Source organism: Dendropsophus ebraccatus, chromosome 10 (assembly GCF_027789765.1).
Source record: "Dendropsophus ebraccatus isolate aDenEbr1 chromosome 10, aDenEbr1.pat, whole genome shotgun sequence".
Taxonomy (NCBI): domain Eukaryota; kingdom Metazoa; phylum Chordata; class Amphibia; order Anura; family Hylidae; genus Dendropsophus; species Dendropsophus ebraccatus.
Window position 1 is genome coordinate 63,338,210 of NC_091463.1, and position 22,890 is coordinate 63,361,099.

The 22,890-nt window shown below is 43.4% G+C and overlaps 1 protein-coding gene across 1 annotated transcript; it reads left to right on the forward strand.

The window, feature by feature from the left end:
• Positions 1–398: 398 nt before the first annotated feature.
• Positions 399–1,712, forward strand: LOC138766418 (piggyBac transposable element-derived protein 4-like). The gene has a single exon (XM_069944007.1). The coding sequence runs from the start codon at positions 399–401 to the stop codon at positions 1,710–1,712; it is 1,314 nt and encodes a 437-aa protein (XP_069800108.1).
• Positions 1,713–22,890: the final 21,178 nt, after the last annotated feature.

Here is a 22,890-nt window from a genome sequence, read left to right on the forward strand (position 1 = left end):
ATATGAGGATGTCATGTGATTTTGTGAGGGAGTGGTAAGGCCATGACATCATCTCAGGTCCTTCGGAATACAGTAATGAGCTGTGTATAGAGTAATGACGACAGTATACACTGTGAGCTAATTGTGAAGGACCTGAGATAAGATAAGATGTTGAGAGGAAGACTGATTCAGTTTCAGTTTCTCTGATTCTAAGAAGCCTGCAAATGGTAAAGCTATTGAGCTAAAGACATCCAGAGAATTGTACACCACCTAAAATAAAGTATAAAAGGTAAGAGCTGCTGAGGGTGAGAGGAGGGAGGGGGCACATTACCCTTACAGTGTGTCACACACAAGCAAAGAGTGGACAATCTTGATTGTGTTCATTGTTTTTTTCATAGTTTGCTAACATCTAGTCAGCAATGGCGCAGTCTTCCACCAAGCATCTGACTGACCAAGAGATTGAAGCAATTATGTTTCAAAGTGATGATGAACGTGAACTATCTTTGTCCGATGACGAGTACCTGCCACCAGAGAATCAAACATCCTCAAGTGATTCTTCTTCTTCTGATGATGAAGAAGTGAATACAGTGGATCCTCAAGAAGTGATAAGTAGAACATCCAAAACGAATATTTTTTGGGACAGTAAACCTACATTAGTCGGACGTACTGCAATCCATAATATTGTGAGACAGGCTCAAGGAGCCGTGGGAAGTCCCAGGTACTTTTCCCCTAAAGACGTATTCTGTACTTTTTTTTCTGACAATATGGCAGAAGAGGTCCTTTTATGTTCAAACCTAGAAGGAAGACGTATTGCTTCTGCAAAAAATAAGTCCTGGAAAAATATCTCAAAAGAGGAACTTTATGCATACATTGGACTTTTACTGCTGGCAGGAAGTCAAAAATCGTATGATGTTCCTATACGAGAATTATTTCTGGACCCACTTTCTGATCCACACTATAAGGCGACAATGTCAGTGGACAGATATGAGGAAATTAGAAGACATATTCGATTTGATGATAAGCGAACACGTGCATTGAGGTTTGAAACAGACAAATTAGCCCCTATCAGTTATATTTGGAACATATTTATCAAAAATTGCACCAAACTTTACAATCCTAGTGCTAATGTTACAGTAGATGAGCAACTTGTACCGTTCAGAGGACGCTGCAAGTTCATACAATACATGCCCAGCAAGCCAGCCAAATATGGAATCAAAATCTTCTGGATGTGTGATTCGGCATGTTATTATGGCATAAATGGCGTAATCTACTGTGGCAAAGAGGTTGGTGCACCAGCACAGAAGGATCTGGGGTCTGAAATTGTCAAAACTCTTGCTGTTCCAATATTCAGTTCAGGTAGAAACATTACCATGGACAATTATTTCACCAATGTTGAACTAGGCAATTTTCTGCTTCAAAAACATATTACACTTGTTGGTACTATCAAGGCAAACCGCCGAGAAATTCCAGAAGCACTGAAACACAATCGTCAGCGAGCACTTTATGAGAGTGTCTTTGGATTCAAGAACAAAGCGACTTTGGTATCTTACAAAGCAAAGAAGGAGAAATCAGTGATTTTACTCAGTACCATGCATCACAATTGCAGTATTGACAGCAATGACAGAAAATTAAAGCCAGAAATCATCCTGTATTACAATAAAACTAAAGGAGGTGTAGACAAAATGGATGAGATGGTGGGAGAATATTCATGCAAGAAGCAAACAAAACGATGACCTGTAGTACTTTTTTCAAATATGCTTGATGTAGCAGCCCTGAATTCATTCATCATTTATACAGAAAATCATCCAGAATTCCATGCACGGAGGAAGGACAGGAGACGCCTTTTTTTGAAGGACCTTTGTCATGAGCTTGTAATGCCTCACATGATACAGCGAAGTGACGTGAAAGGCTTGATAAAGCAAACTAAAGAAGCAATGAAACGGTGTGGCGTACAGTTTCAGATGATTCCAGGGCCAGGAAAAAGAAAAAGAAAGCGCTGTTTCATGTGTCCAAGAAACGTAGAAAGGAAAACTGAGAGATTTTGTTCAATTTGTAAGGAAAATGTCTGCAAAGAACATTCTTCCGAAAAAATAACTTGTTAAAATTGTTTGGAAGACTAATAGAATAGAAAAGAAACATAATAGAAATGTAGCTGCAGCTAGTTTGGTATAGAATTCTATGCGTTTTTTCATATGTTTGTGAGAAATTTGGAAAAAAATAATTTTTTTGGTTTTATTTGTGAAAAATTAGTAAAATTTTGTTTACTAGTCATATTTTATTTAGCAGTTTTAAAATAAACTTGTAGAAGTTTTATATAAGTGTGTTTTTCCATGTGATTCGCATGGGGGCCTAAAAGGCCCCCAACACGTTAATATGAAGATTTCTGATGTCACGCATTCTAGGGTTAAATTACAAGATTACTCAGTTTATCTATTGAAATAATGCACATATCTATTAACATAAAATTTTGTGTTCACAGTAAAATATTTTGTGTTCACAGCTAGTAAAATTTCCCCTAATCTTACATTATAGAGAAGTGATTATGCAGTACTTAAGGCATACCCATCCTCCTTGATGACCACAATAAGTCTTTTGTTGGTGGGGTGAAAGTAATCTGGTACTGGGCTCCTGCGCAGAAAATCATGGAAGCTTGACTGTTACATAACAGCAGGGCCCCTGGAGATCTAGGAGGAGAAAAGACACCCCAGAATCTTGTAGTTTATTCTCTTACATGCGTGGTCAAATTGCAATTGTGGCACTAGCACTGTGTTGATGCAATCACTCTAAGGGTGTCTTCACACGTACCGGATCCGCAGTGGATTTCACACTGCGAGTTTGCAGCAGATCCACTGCGAATCCATGTACTGTGAAGGTCTATGGGGGTTACATATCCACCGTGCCGTGCACTGATTGGCTGATGGGGAAAAAGGGGAGTCGGGAGCTTCACACAGTCGCGGCGGTGAGCAGGTAATGCTTCGGGCAGCAGGATGCGGGCGGTTAAAGGGGCAGGGTCACATACAGGCAGCGGAATGAAAATGTATGTGACCCATTCAGCTTCACACTACCAGGATCTGCAGCGGCTTTTGCTGCAAACTTGCAGCGAGAAATCCGCTGCGGATCTGGTACATGTGAAGTTACCTTAAGGCTATGTTCACAGTACGTTTAATGACGGACGCCGGCCTGCATTCAGCATGTTCCTGCAGCCGATACCTCTTTTTTTTTTTAAATTGTGTTAGGACAGGGACTGGGAGGACAAATAGACAGTGCAGTCCCTGCCGATGACACCCGCCCCAGCTGTCCCTAACTGATTGCTACACTCTGCCCTAGGCGGCAGTGGACAACTTGGCGGCGTTCCCTCACCTGCGCTAAAGTGAGACACACAAAACAAGACAAGACTAATACAAACAATAAAGGGGTAGTCAGTAGTCCAAGTCAGCAACGTTCTGTATACTCAGGTACAAAATCAGAGTCCAAAAGAATAGTCGAGGTCCAAAAGCCAGAGGTCAGAAAAACAGGATAAACAGGTCAGAGGAATGCTAGATCAAGATACAGTAGTGTTACTAGGCTCTTTCACAGGCAAGGAACTTGTGGCAAGTGATAGTCAGTCCCAGCCCAGCCCAGATACTGACATCTGACTGGGAGAGTTAGCTGTCAGTTAAATCACTGAGATCACAAACACCTAGTGCTGATCTGCAGAGGGAGTGCAGCATTTGACACTCCTACATTCAGGAATAGCAGAGAAGAGAAAAAAAAAAATCAAAAGCAGCCTGACTGCTCTGGAGGTCGTGCTGAACGCACAGCTCGAGTCCTAACAAATTGACTTGCAGACGTCGTCGGGTGTGCCGCAAATCGATTATCCATTCACTTTAATGTAAAGTGTGTCCGCCGGCCAACTTTACATTGTGTGAACAGCTTTTATCACTGGACACTGTTTGGTGGACAGCGCCCGGAAATAATAAGCAAGTACATTATTTTAACGCCCGTTCTAAAGAAAGGGTGTTAAAGTAACTATGTGTACATACAGCGGACGGTATTGCATGGATTTCAATGCAATGCCTCACCTGCAGTAAAGAACGGACGCTGATTCCATTGCAATCAGCTTCCATCCTTTACTCGAAAATAATGTTGTGTGAACATAGCCTAATGGGGATTGATGCCTTTCATGGCAGTTAAGGGGGCCAAATGAATGCCCCCATGTATACCATTCATTTGTGCCTACTCGTCTGTGCCTCTAGCAAGGCAGGCTGACAGGATAGTACACTGCACTATGCTGATCAGGGGAATAAGCAGGGAGCAGTGCATAGTAGCTGTCAATCATTTCAATCCAGCAGCTTTTTAGACTTATAATAAAGCTGCCTAGATGGGTTCCTATGATCAAGGGAGTGAAATGCACTACCATGTGACATGTCAAAAGTTTTGTTTTTTTTACAGTGATCATTTATTCCCCCCAAGAGGTTAATATCTGCAGACAGTGCACACAAAAAACACCTATGGTACTGCCTGAGGCACTGGCCAGTATTTTATCACCTATGAAATGCTAAAGAAATCCTGAAAATACAACCTGTGGGGAGGCCTTGAAGATTAGTGTTAAGGAACCCTGTTATTCACTGTTCCATAGCTTACCAAATTTTAATTAGATTCACCAAATGAGACATAATTTAAAACTAGAAAACTACATAAAGTACTTACAAACCACTACAGTCTAATTCATGAAATGTTTTGCATTCACTTAAAACCGACTCATAAAGATTTTGCAGTGCGGGTGAGCGCTGATGCAGAAAAAACATGCCCAAAGCAATTTAAATAAAAGTTCCTATCCTCAGCGGGTATAAATTTCATGATGATAGATTCACCTGGGTGGGGATTAGGGTTATCCTATTACTATGGTCTTTTTATTTGTAAAAGAAACAAAATTTAAGATGAACATATGGCTGACTATGATAAAACTGGTTTTGCATTAAGTTGAAATTACATTTGCCTGCAGGACTGTATCCTATAATTGCTGACATTTGTAAGCAGTGTGTGACTACATTGGATCTAAATATCTATACATCATCTGTATAGTTTACACATTCTTATATAGAGATCATTGTTTCTATGTAATATGTGATTATCGAGACTCCGTAATTAGGAGAAATACAATTTTTTTTGTCTCAAGACGTGTTTCTTAGTTTCTTTGCTTTCGAGTTTTTACTGTTTGTACAGGAGAATATTTTCAGAGTGTTTATGAGGAGAGGTTGTAAGAATGGAGCATGCAGACAATTTGCATTGAAATGGGAATCTTTTTTTTTCTTCATAAATTGCTCAATTTTTTTATAAGCTTATGTTAAACTGCTAATCATCCTCAACCATATGTCATCTGAAGGTGCTGCTCAGATTGTAATTGCATCATTTTCCTTTTATTCACAAACTCTATAAAGCCAAAAAGTTTCATTTAAAAATCTTTTTTCTACGATACTAAAAAAAAAAATTATACACATTTTTCTGTCGGTATCAAAAAAAAATTGGCCATGTTTTATTTAAACTGAGTTCAGCATAGAGGAAAACATCTGACAGGAATTTTATAAAGTAGGTTTACTAGCATTACTTTCTAAAGAGTAGAAGTTCCTGCTATTGTTTTAAAATCTATCAGGTTAATTTTGCAATGCATTTAGGGTTAACATCAAGCAGAATTGTTAGAAATGTATCCACTGACTGCACAGCCAGATTTGCGCAACTGAACATATCTGACATTGACTAAAGAAAGAAAATTGCATATCACAAATCCAAGCATACTCTAATGTCTTGAGCTTACCTTGCATCTTAAGCATGTCGCTCATTGTTTGATCCTTGCTGTGAGTCCACTGGCCATAATTAGTTTGAGATTGTAGATATATATCACAGCAACACTATTATTGGCAATTGTGTAGGCACAGCTGCTGTGCCAACATGATCAGCTTGACATCCATGTATGACATGCTAAGGGAATTGCCATCCACCAACCAAGGTTAAATTCATTGGGTGCCAGCCAAGGCAGACATTTTACAAACAATCAGTATACCTTCTCGTTAATTTCTATATGTTGTTCCAACAAGAGTTTAATAGACTTTACTAATAACATGTTATTTGGGCCTTTAAAGATTATATATATATATATATATATATATATATATATATATATATATATATAGTCTGTGTTAATGTGATCACAATGGTGCGTTAAACAATGACGTTCTAATTGACTTAACATAGCTCTGTGACACAATTGTTGTGTCAGGGATCATTTTAACCCTGGCTACATTTGTATATATTTATACCCCTTTAACCCTTTGAGGACCAGGCCCAAAATGACCCAGTGGACTGCGCAAATTTTGATCTTAGTGTTTTCATTTTTTCCTCTTCTTCTAAGAGCTATAGCTTTTTCCGTTTTCTATCTACAGGGCCATGTAAGGAAATGTTTTTTACAGGAATAGTTGTACTTTGTAATGGTGTGTTTCATTCTACCATAACATGTATGACTGAATCCCAAAATTATTATTTATGAAGATATAAATAGGTAAAATCGTAAAAAAGAATGCAATATGGTAACTTTTGGAGGTTCCTGTGTCTATGTAATGAACTATATGGTAAAAGTTACAAGATACCATTATTCTATAGGTCAGTCCGAACACAACCATATGCAGTTTTACACAGATTCTCTAATTGTCTAATGGTATATACCGTATATATTTTTATATTTTTTTTTTATATGGCTACTTAGGGCTCAGTAGGGCCTGGTGTGGAGTCAGCTCCGTCCGGCTAATGCGCATGCGCACTTACGGGTTCGGCTGCTCCGATCATGTGATGTAGGCTATGGCCACATGATATGGCTGCCGGCCCACCCTCCAGGTTATGTGATGCAGGTTGGGTCCGTTATTCGGCTGGACGCTGTGCCGGAGCGACTCCCACATTCGGCGTTCTGGACCTGTATCCCGTCACCTAGTATGATGATGTATGTACATTCCTCTATATGTTTACTAATCATTCTGGCCATTTAGAAAACTTGTTTGATTGGTGTCTCATTAACACTGTGTGTACACTAAACGTTCGTTGATCCCTTTTGTGTTATGATCAACCTTATGTATTGTATGCATTTTTGTTCACTTTACTCAGTTGAGTATTTATGTGTTATGATTCTACATTTGTATTGGATTTGGATTTTTGTTATGATTATGTGACACTAATTATTTGATTGATATTCACTTTACTTGTGTATAAAATTACTACTTAGCTCGCATTGTATTGTATCACTGCTTCAGAAAGGCTTATGTTGCCGAAACGTCGTGTACTGGTGTGTCATTAAAACAAAATTTTTATCATCTTCATCTCTGGACGTGCTGTTTTCTCCTTGATTGCTGGATTTTTTTTACCACCTTGGACCAGGGTGGAGAGACGGGCACCCACCTCACCTACATAGGTTTGTGCTGCTGTAAGAGCTTTCTTGCTTTATTTTTTTTTATTAAATTCTTTTTTTGGGCGAATAATTATTAATGAAATGGGCCTATTGTGATGCTTATTACGGTTTTATTTTTTCACCTATGGGGCTGTATGGGGTGTCTTTTTTTCCACCATGATCTCTAGTTTTTATTTATACCATACTTGTGGATGTTTTGATCACTTTTTATTAATTTTTTAAAAAATATAATGTAACATTAAATCGGTAATCTGCACACTTTTCCCCCTCTTTTCGTATACGCCGTTCACCGTTTGCAATGACGCTTGTTATATTTTAATAGATCGGACAATTACGGACGCTACGGTATATTATATGTTGATTTATTTATTTGTTTTTATATGTTTTAATTATATAATGGGAAAGGAGGGTGATTTAAACTTTTATTGGGGGAGGGGCTTTGGGATAGTGTATTAGTGATCACAGCGTTTAAGGAGTTAATGACGCTGCCATGCGATCGCTGCAGCCTGTCATTAACGTTGAGGTGCCCCCACCTTCTATGAAGCGCGCTTTGCTCCGGAGCGCGCTTCATAGCAGGAGAAACACCCTGGAAGTACAGTTACGCCCAGGGTCGTCTGGAGAAAGACTTCCATGGCGTAACTGTACGTCCATGGTCATCTAGGGGTTAAACACTTGATGTACAATGTTTTAAACTTGAAGAATAATCTGCAGCCACTACCATGGGAAGCTTTAAGGGTTTACTCAGGATCAGAAAAACATAGTTCTTCCTCAAACAGTCCCAAATCTGTCCTTGGGTTCACCTACTATATGTAGTAAGAGAAACTGTAATTATCAACCAGAAGAGTAAACTGGAAACATGGAACAACTTATAGCCTGAAATTTGGCTTTAAGAATGTAAGGGGGGGGGGGGGGAGGGGGATAAAATACTGCTACAGATGGAATAGTGACATATTTGATAATTTGATATTCGATATTCAAACAAATATCGAGTCCCATTAAAGTCTATTGGAGAAAAATAATGGGTCAAGACCAAGTCCAAAAACATTGATGTTGAGGCGCAGATAGTCATGGACCATGGTCTTAAGGCGGTCTCTGTGTGTCATAATGCTGGCCTGCCTTGACGGCGTTGGTGAGGTGGTAAACATTGATTGCAAAAAGTCACCCAGTAGGGTTCTGCCACACTGCCTGCTGCTGCTACTTGGGATTATACTGCTGCCGCGTTGCTGACGCTGTTCCGCCGTGACATTAGAATGTGAATACCCAAAAGATGTCTCAAGTTGGTTAATGAGCACTATATCAAAATTCTGCATTCTACTTTCAATTTCTGTGGGTGGTAGGAAATTGCTCACTTTGGTCTTGTACATCAAGGAGGGTTGCCACCCAGAAATCGCTGTTCATTTTTATTGCCTTGATGCGTGGACCATGTTGGAAGTAATGTAGCATTCAAGCACTCATATGTGAGACGCTACTGGGATCTCCCAAGCCTCGGGGTCCAGGGGCACTAGCAGGATCCTAATCCTCTTCCTCCTCTTCCTCCCCCAGTAATCTGTGCCAGATCCCGTTGCAATAATGCCAGTTGTGCTAAAGCAGGGTGCGAATGTCGGAAGTGGGAGCAAAGACCTCGAGCCTTCTTCAGGAGACCATCAACACCAGGGTAGCACTTAAGAAATTTCTGCACAACCAGGTTCATGACGTGTGGCAGGCAAGGCACATGCGTAAGTCTGCCGATCTTAAGGGCAGCCAGGAGATTGCTCCTGTTGACGCAAACGACCTTACCTGGTGCCAGGTTCTTAGCACCCACTGGCCCTCCACAGCTCTTTACCTGTGTGTTGACGGTGTCCAAGACAAATTAATTTAAGAAAGGCCTGGTTTTTTTTTTAGCACATGATGCTACCTGTCAAAATTGGGGATCCTAGCTGTGCACCATCCCAGCAGTTTAAGAGACTGTTGACAGAGACCAAGAGGCACCAGAGGCAGTGTCAGCCACCAAAGTCACCCAGTGAGCAGTCAGGGATATGTAACAACCTTGACTGTGCTTACTGGTACATGTGTCTGTATTCAGATGGACCTTGGTGGACACAGATGCAGCCTACGCGCTTAATATATTTTCTGCAATGTGCTGGGCCAGGCCAGGGACAGAGCATTTTTTGCAAAGAAATGCCTTTTAGACATTTGATACTAGGGACATGCCAGGGCCAGAACGTGGCAGAAGCCATCTGTGTACACCAGGTGGAAAGGCAGCATTTCCAAAGCCAACAGCCTGGCAAAGTCGACATTAGGTTTTAGCTTTGGGATGGATGGGGTGAAAGCATTTCTTATGCTCCTACATCTGGTACACAGAAGGCGGGCTGCCGGACTGGGAGCTGTACGGCATGCAGGTCACACTGGTGGTAGGAGAAGGTGTCAGCTGTGCTGGTGGTGGTGAAGAGCAGCCGACAGTATATTTGAGTGGAGATGGTGCTTGGTCGTGCTGCATCGGCACATCAGCAGAAGAGGGCCGCTTTGGCTTGGAAGTGGAGGAGGAAGCAGTAGATATAATGGTAGTTGAAAGCCCAGGACCTGTGTGTCCGTTTTCTCCGAGCAACTATTCCACAGCAATTCATGCTTTCTCTGCCCGTGTTCATTCACGTGGTACTTAACCCTTTGAGGACTAGGCCCAAAATGACCCAGTGGACCGCGCAAATTTTGATCTTAGTGTTTTTGTTTTTCCCTCCTCCCTTTCTAAGAGCTCTAGCACTCTCAGTTTTCTATCTACAGGGCCATGTGGGGGCTTGTTTTTTACAGGAATAGTTGTACTTTGTAATGGTGTCATTCATTTTACCATAACATGTATGATGGAATTCCAAATATATTATTTATGAAGATATTAATAGGTGAAATCGTAAAAAAGAATGCAATATGGTAACGTTTGGGGGGTTCCTGTGTCTACGTAATACACTATATGGTAACAGCAACATGATACTATTACTCTATAGGTCAGCCCGAACACAACCATATGCAGGTTACACAGATTCTCTAATGTTATATATGTATTTTTTTTAAGAAATCCTTTTTTTTGGCAATTAAATATTAATAAAAAGGGACTATTGTGACGCTTATAACGGTTTTATTTTTTCACCTATGGGGCTGTATGGGGTGTCATTTTTTCCGCCATGATCTCTAGTTTTTATTAATACCATATTTGTGAAGATCGGATGTTTTGATCACTTTTTATTGATTTTTTAAAATATATAATGTAACATAAAATCGGTAATCTGCGCACTTTTTTCCCTTTTTTCGTGTACGCCGTTAACCGATCACAATGACGCTTGTTATATTTTAATAGATCGGACAATTATGCACGCTATGGTATATTATATGTTTATCTATTTATTTATTTTTAATTTATATAATAGGATAGGGGGGGTTATTTCAACTTTTATTGGGGGAGGGGTTTTGGGGTAGTGTAATAGTTTTTTGAGCTTTATTTTTTTTACACATTTGAAGTCCCTTTGGGGGACTTGTACATTCACTACTTTGATTTTTACACTAACCATTGCTATTCCATAGGCATAGCGCGCTTCATAGCGGGAGAAACACCCAGGACGTAGAGTTACGTCATGGGTCGTCTGGGGACAGACTTCCATGACGTAACCCTACGTCCAGGGTCGTCTAGGGGTTAAACACTTTTCATTTTTTCCTCTACTGATGCGTTGCCGATAGATACGACATATCACCTCAATCTGAGATCCAGTGGCTTGATCAAGAAAGGCCCAGGCTTCACAGGTTCGGGACCTCTTAGATGGTGAAAACCTAATACCGGTCTCCCCGCTGCCACCACTGACCATGACTGGCGTAGTATTATCAGCAGACTTGTGCGACCGCCCACTCCCTTTTTTAGGTCAGACCTGCACTGTGCAAAAGAAGGGTCCGTGGAGTCTCAAAACATAGGAATAGCTAAATATCCCTCCAGGTGAGGGAAGACTATTTCCAAGGGGGTGCCTCCAGTGGCGTAACTATAGGGGTCGCAGTGGTCGCCATGGCGACCGGGCCCCTATTCTAGGGGGCCCAGTAGGCCCCCCTCGCCACTTTCTCCCCTGGACTCCCACCCCAACACCTCCCTTACGCGCCTTCTGATTGTCCCGGGCCGCTGCTGACATAGCTATGGATTGATGCTGTCATCTGACTGGGCGGGCCTCTTACCTAGTCAGATGACAGCAAGTACCAGCAGCCCCCGGCCCCTCCCCTTGACATATAAGCCTGCGGCGCAATCTACTTCCGGATGCCGTACTTATACGGCGTCGACGTGTGGGAGGAGCCTCATTCTGCACTTGGGAGGAACAATAGTGGATCACGCTGCTGCAATCCACTTCTCCTCTGCTCAGAAGTGTAAGCCGATGCCAGCAGGGTGGAGGCCCCTCCCCCCATGCCGGATCACAACATAACTGTGTTCACTGATCTTTACTTGCCTGCTGTACAGCCATGCTGCGATCCGGCCTGGGGGGAGGGGCCTCAACCCTGCTGGCATCGGCTTACACTACTGAGGAGAGGAGAGGTTGATTACAGCATCAGGATAGTGAGTGGGGAGCTGCATCCTACCTGCTCCTTTCCTTTCTCTCTCTCTCTGCCTCTGCTCTTCCTCTGCTCTTCCTCTGCTTCCTGACACTGCTGGGAGTGATGAAAGATGTTGCTGAAGCACCCCACTCCCCACATGGTGGACTCATAGCTGGGTAAGTATGTGTTTATTTATTTTTAAAGGAGTGTGGGATTTTAACATGGGGATACTACCTGTTGCAATGGCTACCTATTGGTGGGGGGGAAGCAATAGGATTACCTGCTGGGGCATATGTACTTAATGGGGGATTAGATTAAGGGGGATGCCATATACATGGAGAAACTGCCTATTGCTATGGCTACCTATTGGGGGGGGGGGCACTATGGGATTACCTACTGGGGGATATCTACTATATGGGGATTAAGGGGGGTGTCATCTACATGGGGGATACTTTTTATTAGGGAACTACCAGGAAGAATTACATGAGGATGCCTGTATAAATGCACAGAAGGGCATGACTACTATATGGATGCACAGAAGGGCATGACTACTATATGGATACACAGAGGGGTGCCCAACTACTATATGGATGCTTAAAAGGGCACCTAACTACCATATGGATGCACAATGGGGAATCTAATTACTATATGGATGCACAGTGGGGCACCTTGTTACTATATGGATGCCCAGCGGGGTACCTTATTACTGTATGGATGCATAGCGGGGTACCTTATTACTATATGGATGCACAGCGGGGCACCTGCTTACTATATGGATGCATAGCGGGGTACCTTATTACTATATGGATGCATAGCGGGGTACCTTATTACTATATGGATGCACAGCGGGGCACCTGCTTACTATATGGATGCACAGAGGGGCACATTATTACTCTATGGATGCACAGCGGGGTACCTTATTACTATATGGATGCATAGTGGGGTACCTTATTACTATATGGATGCACAGCGGGGTACCTTATTACTATATGGATGCACAGCGGGGTACCTTATTTCTCTATGGATGCACAGCGGGGTACCTTATTACTCTATGGATGCACAGCGGGGCACGGTATTACTCTATGGATGCACAGAGGGGTACCTTATTACTATATGAATGCACAGCGGGGTACCTTATTACTATATGGATGCACAGTGGTGTACCTTATTACTCTATGGATGCACAGCGGGGCACGTTATTACTCTATGGATGCACAGCGGGGCACCTTATTACTATATGGATGCACAGCAGGGCACCTTATTACTATATGGATGCACAGCGGGGCACGTTATTACTCTATGGATGCACAGCGGGGCACGTTATTACTCTATGGATGCACAGCGGGGCACCTTATTACTCTATGGATGCACAGCGGGGCACCTTATTACTATATAGATGCACAGCGGGGCACCTAATTACTATATGGATGCACAGCGCGGTACCTTATTACTCTATGGATGCACAGCGGGGCACGTTATTACTCTATGGATGCACAGCGGGGCACCTTATTACTATATGGATGCACAGTGGGGCACCTTATTACTATATGGATGCACAGCAGGGCACGTTATTACTCTATGGATGCACAGCGGGGCACCTTATTACTATATAGATGCACAGCGGGGCACCTAATTACTATATGGATGCACAGCAGGGTACCTTATTACTATATGGGGACACTGAGAGGGCCTAACCACTATGTGAATGCACAGAGGGGGTCTGTTATATGGGGGCTCAGAGGACACCTATACTGTATGAGTGAGAAGCCTAAAATGTTTGTCTGGCAGATTCTGCGCGGTCAAGGTGTGTTCAGGAAAAGTCTTCATGGGCCAGATGGTGAAGAAAGTGAAAAATGAACAGCTACAATCAGAGAAGACATCACCTGTGAGTCACTGGATGTTACTGCACAGTGTGCAGAGCCTGTGTACAGCTGGTATCTACCTCTATATGGGTCAGTGTATGGGGATGATCCTGGTATTTGTACAGGGGATGTTATATAATAATGGTATGGGGATGGTAATGGTGATGTTGAAGGTGTGATAATATTTGTTTCTTATATATTGGTATTATTGGTCTTGCTATACTGGATTTCAGTAATGGTATGGTGCTATTAGTCACTATATGGTTGCAATGATTGTGGTCACGGTGAGGTGATAATAGTTATATATATAATAGTATATATATACCAAGTACTAGAGGTAGGTCAGCGGTAACACTATTCAGATGCACAGTCCTCTCGAGGTCCGGCTCAATACCTCCATAAACAGATAAATGGATTGGTTGAAGACAGCATCAGAATAAAATCGGAACTTTATTGTGCCTGTTCGCATATACAGAAAAAAGTGCAACGTTTCAGCTCATGTCCTGAGCCTTTCTCAAGCATAAAACAGGTTTGTATACAGATCAATTTATATTCCCCTCCACCAATCCTGACAAACACACAATTAAAAGTATCCAATGGGGGACAGGGGAATAGGCGGTGCGTTTCACATTTGCATAAATAGCATTATATTCCTCAATATCCTAATCGGACAACATAGCGATTGTATAATATATCAAGAGTCTATCCAAACCCTTCAGTGTATTCCATCCTGTCCTCCGATCCTCTCGGCTACAGACTCCAACTCCTTCACGATCAAGGTGTCGATAACGGCATTCAGCTTGTAAACAAACCATCGGAGACTGCGCATGGTATGCTCTGTGATTGGGGAATAGTGCTGACGTCATACATCACATGTCCGATTTTCCATTCAATAAACACTGGCCATCCACCAACACTCGGTTGCGTGAGAGACCTCCCACACATGATGATACCGCCGAGGATCTCCAATACGTCAGTCACATGTTCAGTCATGTGTCCGGAAGTGTCATCACTTTCTCGTCGTCCTGACAGCACCGGACGCTTTTATTACTCAATTACTCAAACCGTATCCACGGTAACTCGGGACGCTAAATGTCCTTCACATGATCAGTCACTGAAATGTAAAACGCTTCGAGGATCACTGCAGCCAGTTATCCGATTACATCGGCCTATTAAAAGTAACGTCTCCATATCGCACCTCTTCCAAAGTGCACAGTGGGAATGGCCTCATAAACAGTTCCTTGATGTACAGTTCATCTCTGTTAGCATATATCTTTTGCATCCATTCACATGTGAGAGCGGATCCCAATCATAATAATTGCAGAATCAATCATGTGTAGAAAGATAGTTATATATATTATATATATATATATATATATATATATATTTATTTATTTTTTTTTGTATACCCGATTAGTGTAACTATGCATAACTATGTGTCCTGAACTCCCACACAGCATCCAGTGTACACTACACCTAGAATCATCCAACTACAACAGCTGTAAACACTACAACTCCCAGCATCCAGCATTTACTGACAGTCTCCAGTCCTCAGGTTATGCTGGAAGATGTAGTACATATGGAAAAAAATCTTGTGATAAACAATTAGCAATTGGCTCTCCCATACACAGCCCCAGAGAAGAGCAGGAACCTGAAGAGGTGAGATTATCCCTAGAAATACAACCCCCATCATGCCCTACTGACAGTTCATGATGGAAGTTGTAAGTTTGCAGCATTTGCCTTTCCAGGTTGCAGAACTACAACACCCTTCATGTCATACTGGCAGTTCATGATGGGAGTTGTAGTTCTTCAGCTGGAGAGTCAAAGATTGGAAAACAATGATCAGAGAATGACACAGTACAGTCCATTAATTATAGGGGGCAGTGGCGATGTACATGAGGGGACATGGTGGCACAATACAAGAGGTAGAGGGAGTAGTGCAGTACATGAGAGGGAAAGGTACAGCTCATTAGGACACAGTGGCAAATTTGGGGGCGTCACCTTAGAGTAATTGTATATAACATTTTTTGGCCTCTGATTGCCCCTGATTGGATGGGATGGGATGGGGGGGCAGGCTAAAACCTTGCACCAGGGCCCATCAGCTACGCCCCTGGGTGCCTTCCAGTGGGGAGATCACCAAACCACCCTGATATGTAACCCCTTAAGTCCCACTCAGTTGCGAGTATTGGAACATAAATAGGGAAATACCAGGGTTGCCCCTTTTACGTCAAAGTCTAACTCTGTGGCGAGTATTGTGACATGGCAAGGGTTTACCAAGGCAGGCATCCATCCACAGACGATCGTTTTGTGGTAGTTGCCCCTTGTCAGTGTGGAGTAGGATTCTGGCTGACAGGGGCAATAAAAAATAGACCAACAGAACACAGCAATCACTAAGCTCAGGGAGACCAGCGACAAAAAAATCAAACGGAGTACTCACTGAAGAGTCTCCACTGATACATTGCCCCCTATAAATTTGAATATGCAAAAGAAGGGTCCGTGGAGTCTCAGTTACGAGTTTCAAAACACGGGAATAGCCAGATGTCCCTCCAGGGGAGAGAAGCCTATTGCCAAGGGGGTGCCTCCCAGTGGGGAGATCACCAAACCACCCTGATACGTAGACCCTTAAGTCCCACTCGGTTGCGAGTATTGGAACATAAATAGGGAAATACCAGGGTGGCCCCTTTTACGTCAAAGTCTAACTCTGTGACGAGTATTGCGACATGACAAGGGTTTACCAAGGCAGGCATCCATCCACAGACGATCAAGAAAGGCCCAGGCTTCACAGGTTTGGGACCTCTTAGATGGTTAAAACCTAGTACCGGTCTCCCCGCTGCCACCACTAATCATGGCTGGCGCAGTAATATCAGCAGACTTGTGCGACCGCCTTCTCCCTTTCTTAAGTCAGACCTGCACTGTAACTACCTCATCCTCCTCATCCTCCAATGATGATGCCCTCGGCAGCTGTCGCTTCGAAGACCACGTTGGATCCGCAATGTCATCATCATCATCCTCATCATCATCGTCATGACAGGTTACTTCCTTTATCTTGACAGTCTACATCCTCAAACTGCAGGCAAGAAGCCACAGGCACTTTCAGGCATTGCTGACTGCTTGGTATTTCTGACGACAGACAAGCTATCTGATCCTCAGAGAGTATCAGCAACTGTGCAACAGAGCAGACTAAATCCTCCTCTTTGGCCTCTTGAACTTTTGAACCGCCTTCTGACCCCAACTGCATTGTGTGGTCAAAGAGCTCTTCAGAATGTGGATTATTTTCAGTGGCCTGTATACTGAGTAGCGACATTCTACCCATGTTCTTTTCCAGTTGGACTGACGATGATGATGACATTTGTGGCCGTGACTGAGAGGAAGAGGAGATCAAAGTGCTTGATTCAGGGTCAGATAACCACTGAAGAACAGATTGACAACGCTATTCATTAATAAGACGCACAAGAAACCTATCAAAAGAGGACAGGCCTGACCGTCCTGCTACTGAAATGTTCTCACTTATATGTTGGCCGGAGCACTGGAAGCAGTGCCTTCGGCACTACCTTTATATCCCCTTCCTACACCTGATATTGCTCGCCTACCACCTCTGGTTCTTACCATGTTCTGATAGGAATACCACTGTAATTACTTGACAAATGCACGTACACAAATGAGATGTACGTTTAATTACTGTATAACAGATGTCTACTATTTAGTATTTTTGCTGACGGACAGAGTACCTTTTTCAGCTTATAGGAATAGAGCTGTAATCACTAAACAAATGCACATACACAAATAGGATGCATGTTTAATTACTGTATAACAGATATCTACTATTTAGTATTTTTGCTGACGGACAGAGTACCTTTTTCAGCTTATAGGAATAGAGCTGTAATCACTAAACAAATGCACATACACAAATGACAAGTACGTTTAACCCCTTCGTGCTGCAGCTAGTTTGGGCCTTAATGACCAGGCTAATTTTTCAAAATCTGACCTGTCTCACTTTATGCTCTTATAGCTCAGTGATGCTTTAACGTATGCTAGCGATTCTGAGATTGTTTTTTCGTGATATATGGCACTTTATGTTAGTGGCAAAATTTGGTCACTATTTTGTGTGTTTTTTGTGAAAAACATCAAAATATCATGAAAAATGTAAAAAATTTGCATTTTATGAACTTTGAAATTCTCTGCTTCTAAAAAAAGAAAGTCGTAGCACATAAATTAGTTACTAAGTCACATTACCAATATGTCTTCTTTATTCTGGCATAATTTGGTAAACATATTTTTACTTTTTTAGGGTGTTATGGGGCTTAGAAATTTATCAGCAAATTATCACATTTTCGTGAAACTGATTTTTTTAGGGACCAGTTCTTTTTTTAAATGGATTTAGAAGTCTGGTATCCTGAAAACCCCCATAAGTGACCCCATTTTGGAAACTACACACCTTAAAGAATTAATCTAGGGGTATAATGAGCATTTTAACCCTACAGGGGCTGGAGGAAAGTATTCACAATTAGGCAGTAAAAAAATTGAAAATTTTAATTTTCCAATAATATATACGTTTAGATTAAAGTTTCTCATTTTCAAAAGGAATATGAGACAAAAAGCACCACAAAATTTGTAATGCAGGTTCTCTTGAGTACAACGGTACCCCATATGTGGGCGTAAACCACTGTATGGGCACACAGCAGGGCTCAGAAGGAAGGGAGCGCCAATTAGCTTTTCCAATGCAGATTTTGCTGAAGAAGTTTCTGAGCGCCAGGTGCGTTTGTAGTGCCCCTGTAGTGTCAGCAGAAAGAAAACCCCCCATAAGTCACCCCATTTTGGAAAGTACACCCCTCAAAGAATTCATCTTGGTGTGTGGTGACCATTTTGACCCCACAGGTATTACAGGAAAGTATTCAAAAGAAGACAGTAAAAATGAAAAACTTGAATTCTTCCAATAATATGTTCGTTTAGTTTGAAATTTCTCAATTTCACGAGGAACAAGAGGAAAAATGTACCCCAAAATTTGTAACGCAGGTTCTCCTGAGTACAATGGTACCCCATATGTGGGCATAAACCACTGCATGGGCACACAGGAGGGCTCAGAAGGGAAGGAGCGCCAATTAGCTTTTTCAATGCAGATTTTGCTGCAGAAGTTTCCGAGCGCCAGGTGCGTTTGCAGAGCCCCTGTAGTGTCCGTAGAGTAAAATCTCGCCATAAGTCACTCCATTTTGGAAAGTGCACCCCTCAAAGTATTCATCTTGGTGTGTGGTGACCATTTTGACCCCACAGGTATTAGAGGAAAGTATTCAAAAGTAGACAGTAAAAATGAAAAACTCAAATTTTTCCAATATTATGTTCTTTTAGTTTGAAATTTCTCAATTTCACAAGGAACAAGAGGAAAAAAGTACCACAAAATTTGTAAAGCAGGTTCTCCTGAGTACAATGGTACCCCATATGTGGGCGTAAACCACTGTATGGGCACACAGGAGGGCTCAAAAGGGAAGGAGCGCCAATTAGCTTTTTCAATGCAGATTTTGCTGAAGAAGTTTCCGAGTGCCAGGTGCGTTTGCAGAGCCCCTGTAGTGTCCGCAGAGTAAAATCTCCCAATAAGTCACTCCATTTTGGAAAGTGCACCCTTCATAGAATTTATTTTGGGTTGTGGTGAGCATTTTGACCCCACAGGTATTTGAGGAAAGTATTCAAAAGTAGACAGTAAAAATGAAAAACTCGAATTTTTCCAATAATATGTTCCTTTAGTTTGAAATTTCTCAATTTCACGAGGAACAGGAGAGAAATGTCACCCCAATATATGTAAAGCAGGTTCTCCTGAGTAGAACGGTACCCCATATTTGGGCATAAACCACTGCATGGGCACACAGCCGGGCTCAGAAGGGAAGGAGCGCCAATTAGCATTTTCAGTGCAGATTTTTCTGAAGAAGTTTCTGAGCGCCAGGTGCGTTTGCTGAGCCCCTGTAGTGTCAGCAGAATAGATTCCCCCCAAAAGTCACCACATCTTGGAAAGAGCACCCCTCAAAGAATTCATCTTGGTGTGTGGTGACCATTTTTACCCCACAGGTATTAGAGGAAAGTATTCAAAATTGGCCAGTAAAAATGAAAAACTCGAATTTTTCCAATAATATGTTGGTTTAGTTTGAAATTTCTCAATTTGACGAGGAACAGGAGAGAAAACGTACCCCAAAATCTGTAACGCAGGTTCTCCTGAGTAAAACGGTACCTCATATGTGGGCATAAACCACTGTATGGGCACACAGCAGGGCTCAGAAGGGAAGGAGCGCCAATTTACAGCAGCAAAACCGCAGCTAGTAATGGTTATTAGAATAGCGCAGTTACTAAAATAAAATAAAAAAAATGAGATTACAGGTAATGTGGGGTGGTTACGGGCAACCAGGGGTGGTTATGGGCAAACTGAGGTGGTTACAGGTAATCTGGGGTGGTTACGGACAACATGGGGTGGTCACGGGCAACCTGCTGTGGTTACAGGCAACGTGGGGTGGTTACAGGCAACGCGGGGTGGTTACGGGCAACGTGTGGTGGTTATGGGCAACGTGTGGTGGTCACGGGCAACCTGCTGTGGTTACGGCAACGTGGGCTGGTTACAGGCAACTTGGGCTGGTTACAGGCAACGTGGGCTGGTTACAGGCAACGTGGGCTGGTAACGGGCAACGTGGGCTGGTTACGGGCAACCTGCTGTGCTTACAGACAATCTGGGATGGTTACGGGAAACGTGGGGTGGTTACGGGCAACCTGCAGTGCTTACAGACAATCTGGGGTGGATACGGGCAACGTGGGGTGGTTACGGGCAACCTGCAATGCTTACAGACAATCTGGGGTGGTTACAGGCAACGTTGGCTGGTTACTGGCAACCTGCAGTGCTTACAGACAATCTGAGGTGGATACGGGCAACGTGGGGTGGTTACGGGCAACCTGCAGTGCTTACTGACAATCTGGGGTGGTTACGGGCAACGTGGGGTGGTTACGGGCAATGTGGGGTGGTTACGGATAAACTGAAGTTCTTATAGGCAATCTGGGGTGGTTACCTGTAATCTGACATAGGCACCGCAATCTGGAGGAGGTCATTGGCAATTTGGGGTGGTCAGAGGCAAGGTGCGGTGGTCAGAGGCAACGTGCGGTGGTCAGAGGCGACATGCGGTGGTCAGAGGCGACATGCGGTGGTCAGAGGCGACGTGCGGTGGTCAGAGGCGACGTGCGGTGGTCAGAGGCATTGTGGCGTGGTCAGAGGCATCGTGGCGTGGTCAGAGGCATCGTGGCGTGGTCAGAGGCAACGCGCAGTGGTTACGTGCAATCTGGGGGGGTTACATGTAATTTGGCATGATTACGGGGAACCTGGGGGGGTTATGTGTAACCTGGAAGGGTTACAGACAATCTGGGATTGTTACTGATAAACTGAAGTGCTTATAGGTAATCTGGGGTGGGTACATGTAATTTGGGGTGGTTACGGGCAATCTGGAGGGGGTCACTGGCAATTTGCGGTGGTTACGGGCAACGTGCGGTGGTTACGGGCAACGTGCGGTGGTTACGGGCAACGTGCGGTGGTTACGGGCAACGTGCGGTGGTTATGGGCAACGTGCGGTGGTTACGGACAACGTGCGGTGGTTACGGGCAACGTGCGGTGGTTACGGGTAATCTGGGGAGGGGTTAGGGGTAATTTGGGAGTAAACTGCAATTATTACTATAATAAAAAGTGTGTGTTTTATTTTTTTGTATGTTTGTCACTTTTTGTACTTTACATATTCATTTTCACTGTATTACTATGATTACTGTGATATTTTCTATCTCAGTAATCATAGTTCAGTGACAGAGACCAAATTGGTCTCTGTCACTTTAAATTTTCAGAGTTGGCTGGTTGTGAAGCGCATGCGCACTTCATAACCAGCCAGGACGTCGAGGAGGAAGGAGCTCCGTGGATCCGGTGAGTATATGGGGAAGGGGGGGTGACTGGGGGACGGGGGGTGACAGGGGGGGTGGGGGGTGACTTGGGGGGTGGGGGGACATCACTTTTTATCCCCTGTCACCAATCATTTATGGTGACAGGGGATAAAAAGTGCCGGGAGCACATGGTACAAGCGATCAGCGGTATATAGTATATACCACTGATCGCTTGTACCGGGACCCCACAGGGGGGTCCCCGATGACTGCCCCATGCTCTCCGCTACCTCCGGTGGCGGAGAGCATGGGGCTTTCATTCATTTTAACTTTTTAATCGCTGTGAACCGACGTTAGTCGGTTCACAGCGATGGCGGCGGCCATCTTGGAAATGATGGCCGCCGGGGGAGGGGGGTTAGTTATCGGGGCACTAGGGGGGTCTGATCTGGGGTCTGATATACACTTATTTCATCTCCCCCCGCCGTAGATTCACGGCGGGGGGAGATGAAAGGCGGCGGCGGCACCGGTAATCCCCTTTACCGACGGCCGCCGCTATAACGTTAATAGCGGCGATCGTCGGTAAGGGGGGGGGGGGGGCCGGGACGGACCTCACACACTGCCCCAACCCCTCAGCTACCTCCGGTAGCCGGGGGGATGGGGTGGGGGCCGTCCCGGCCCCGCAGCCTTATTCTCTGCCATCGCCGTAAAAAGCTGATGGCAGCAGAATAAGGACCATTAGTGACCGCCGTAGAAAGCCGTATCGGCGGTCACTAAGGGGTTAATTACTATTTAACAGATGTCTACTAATTCTTATTTTTGCTGACGGACAGGGGACATTTTTCAGCTTATAGGAATAGAGCTGTAATCACTAAACACATGCACTTACGCAAACAAGATGTACATTTAATTACGGTATAACGGATGTGAGCAGACCAAAATACACTTTTTTGGCACTATGTATAAATTGGCAAATCCAACATGCAGCCTGCAATAGCAAAGCTAAGTATTGCTGTCATTGCAATGCTGTCTATGGACAGGAAAATGTTTGTTGAAAATATGCTAGCCTAACTTTGATAAACAACCCACTAATCTCTCTAATCTCAATACCTATCTCAGAAATATCACTAATCTCACCACCTATCTGTCTAATTGAAATGTCAGCATGCAGGGAGACAATGATACACTGAGATAACATTCTGT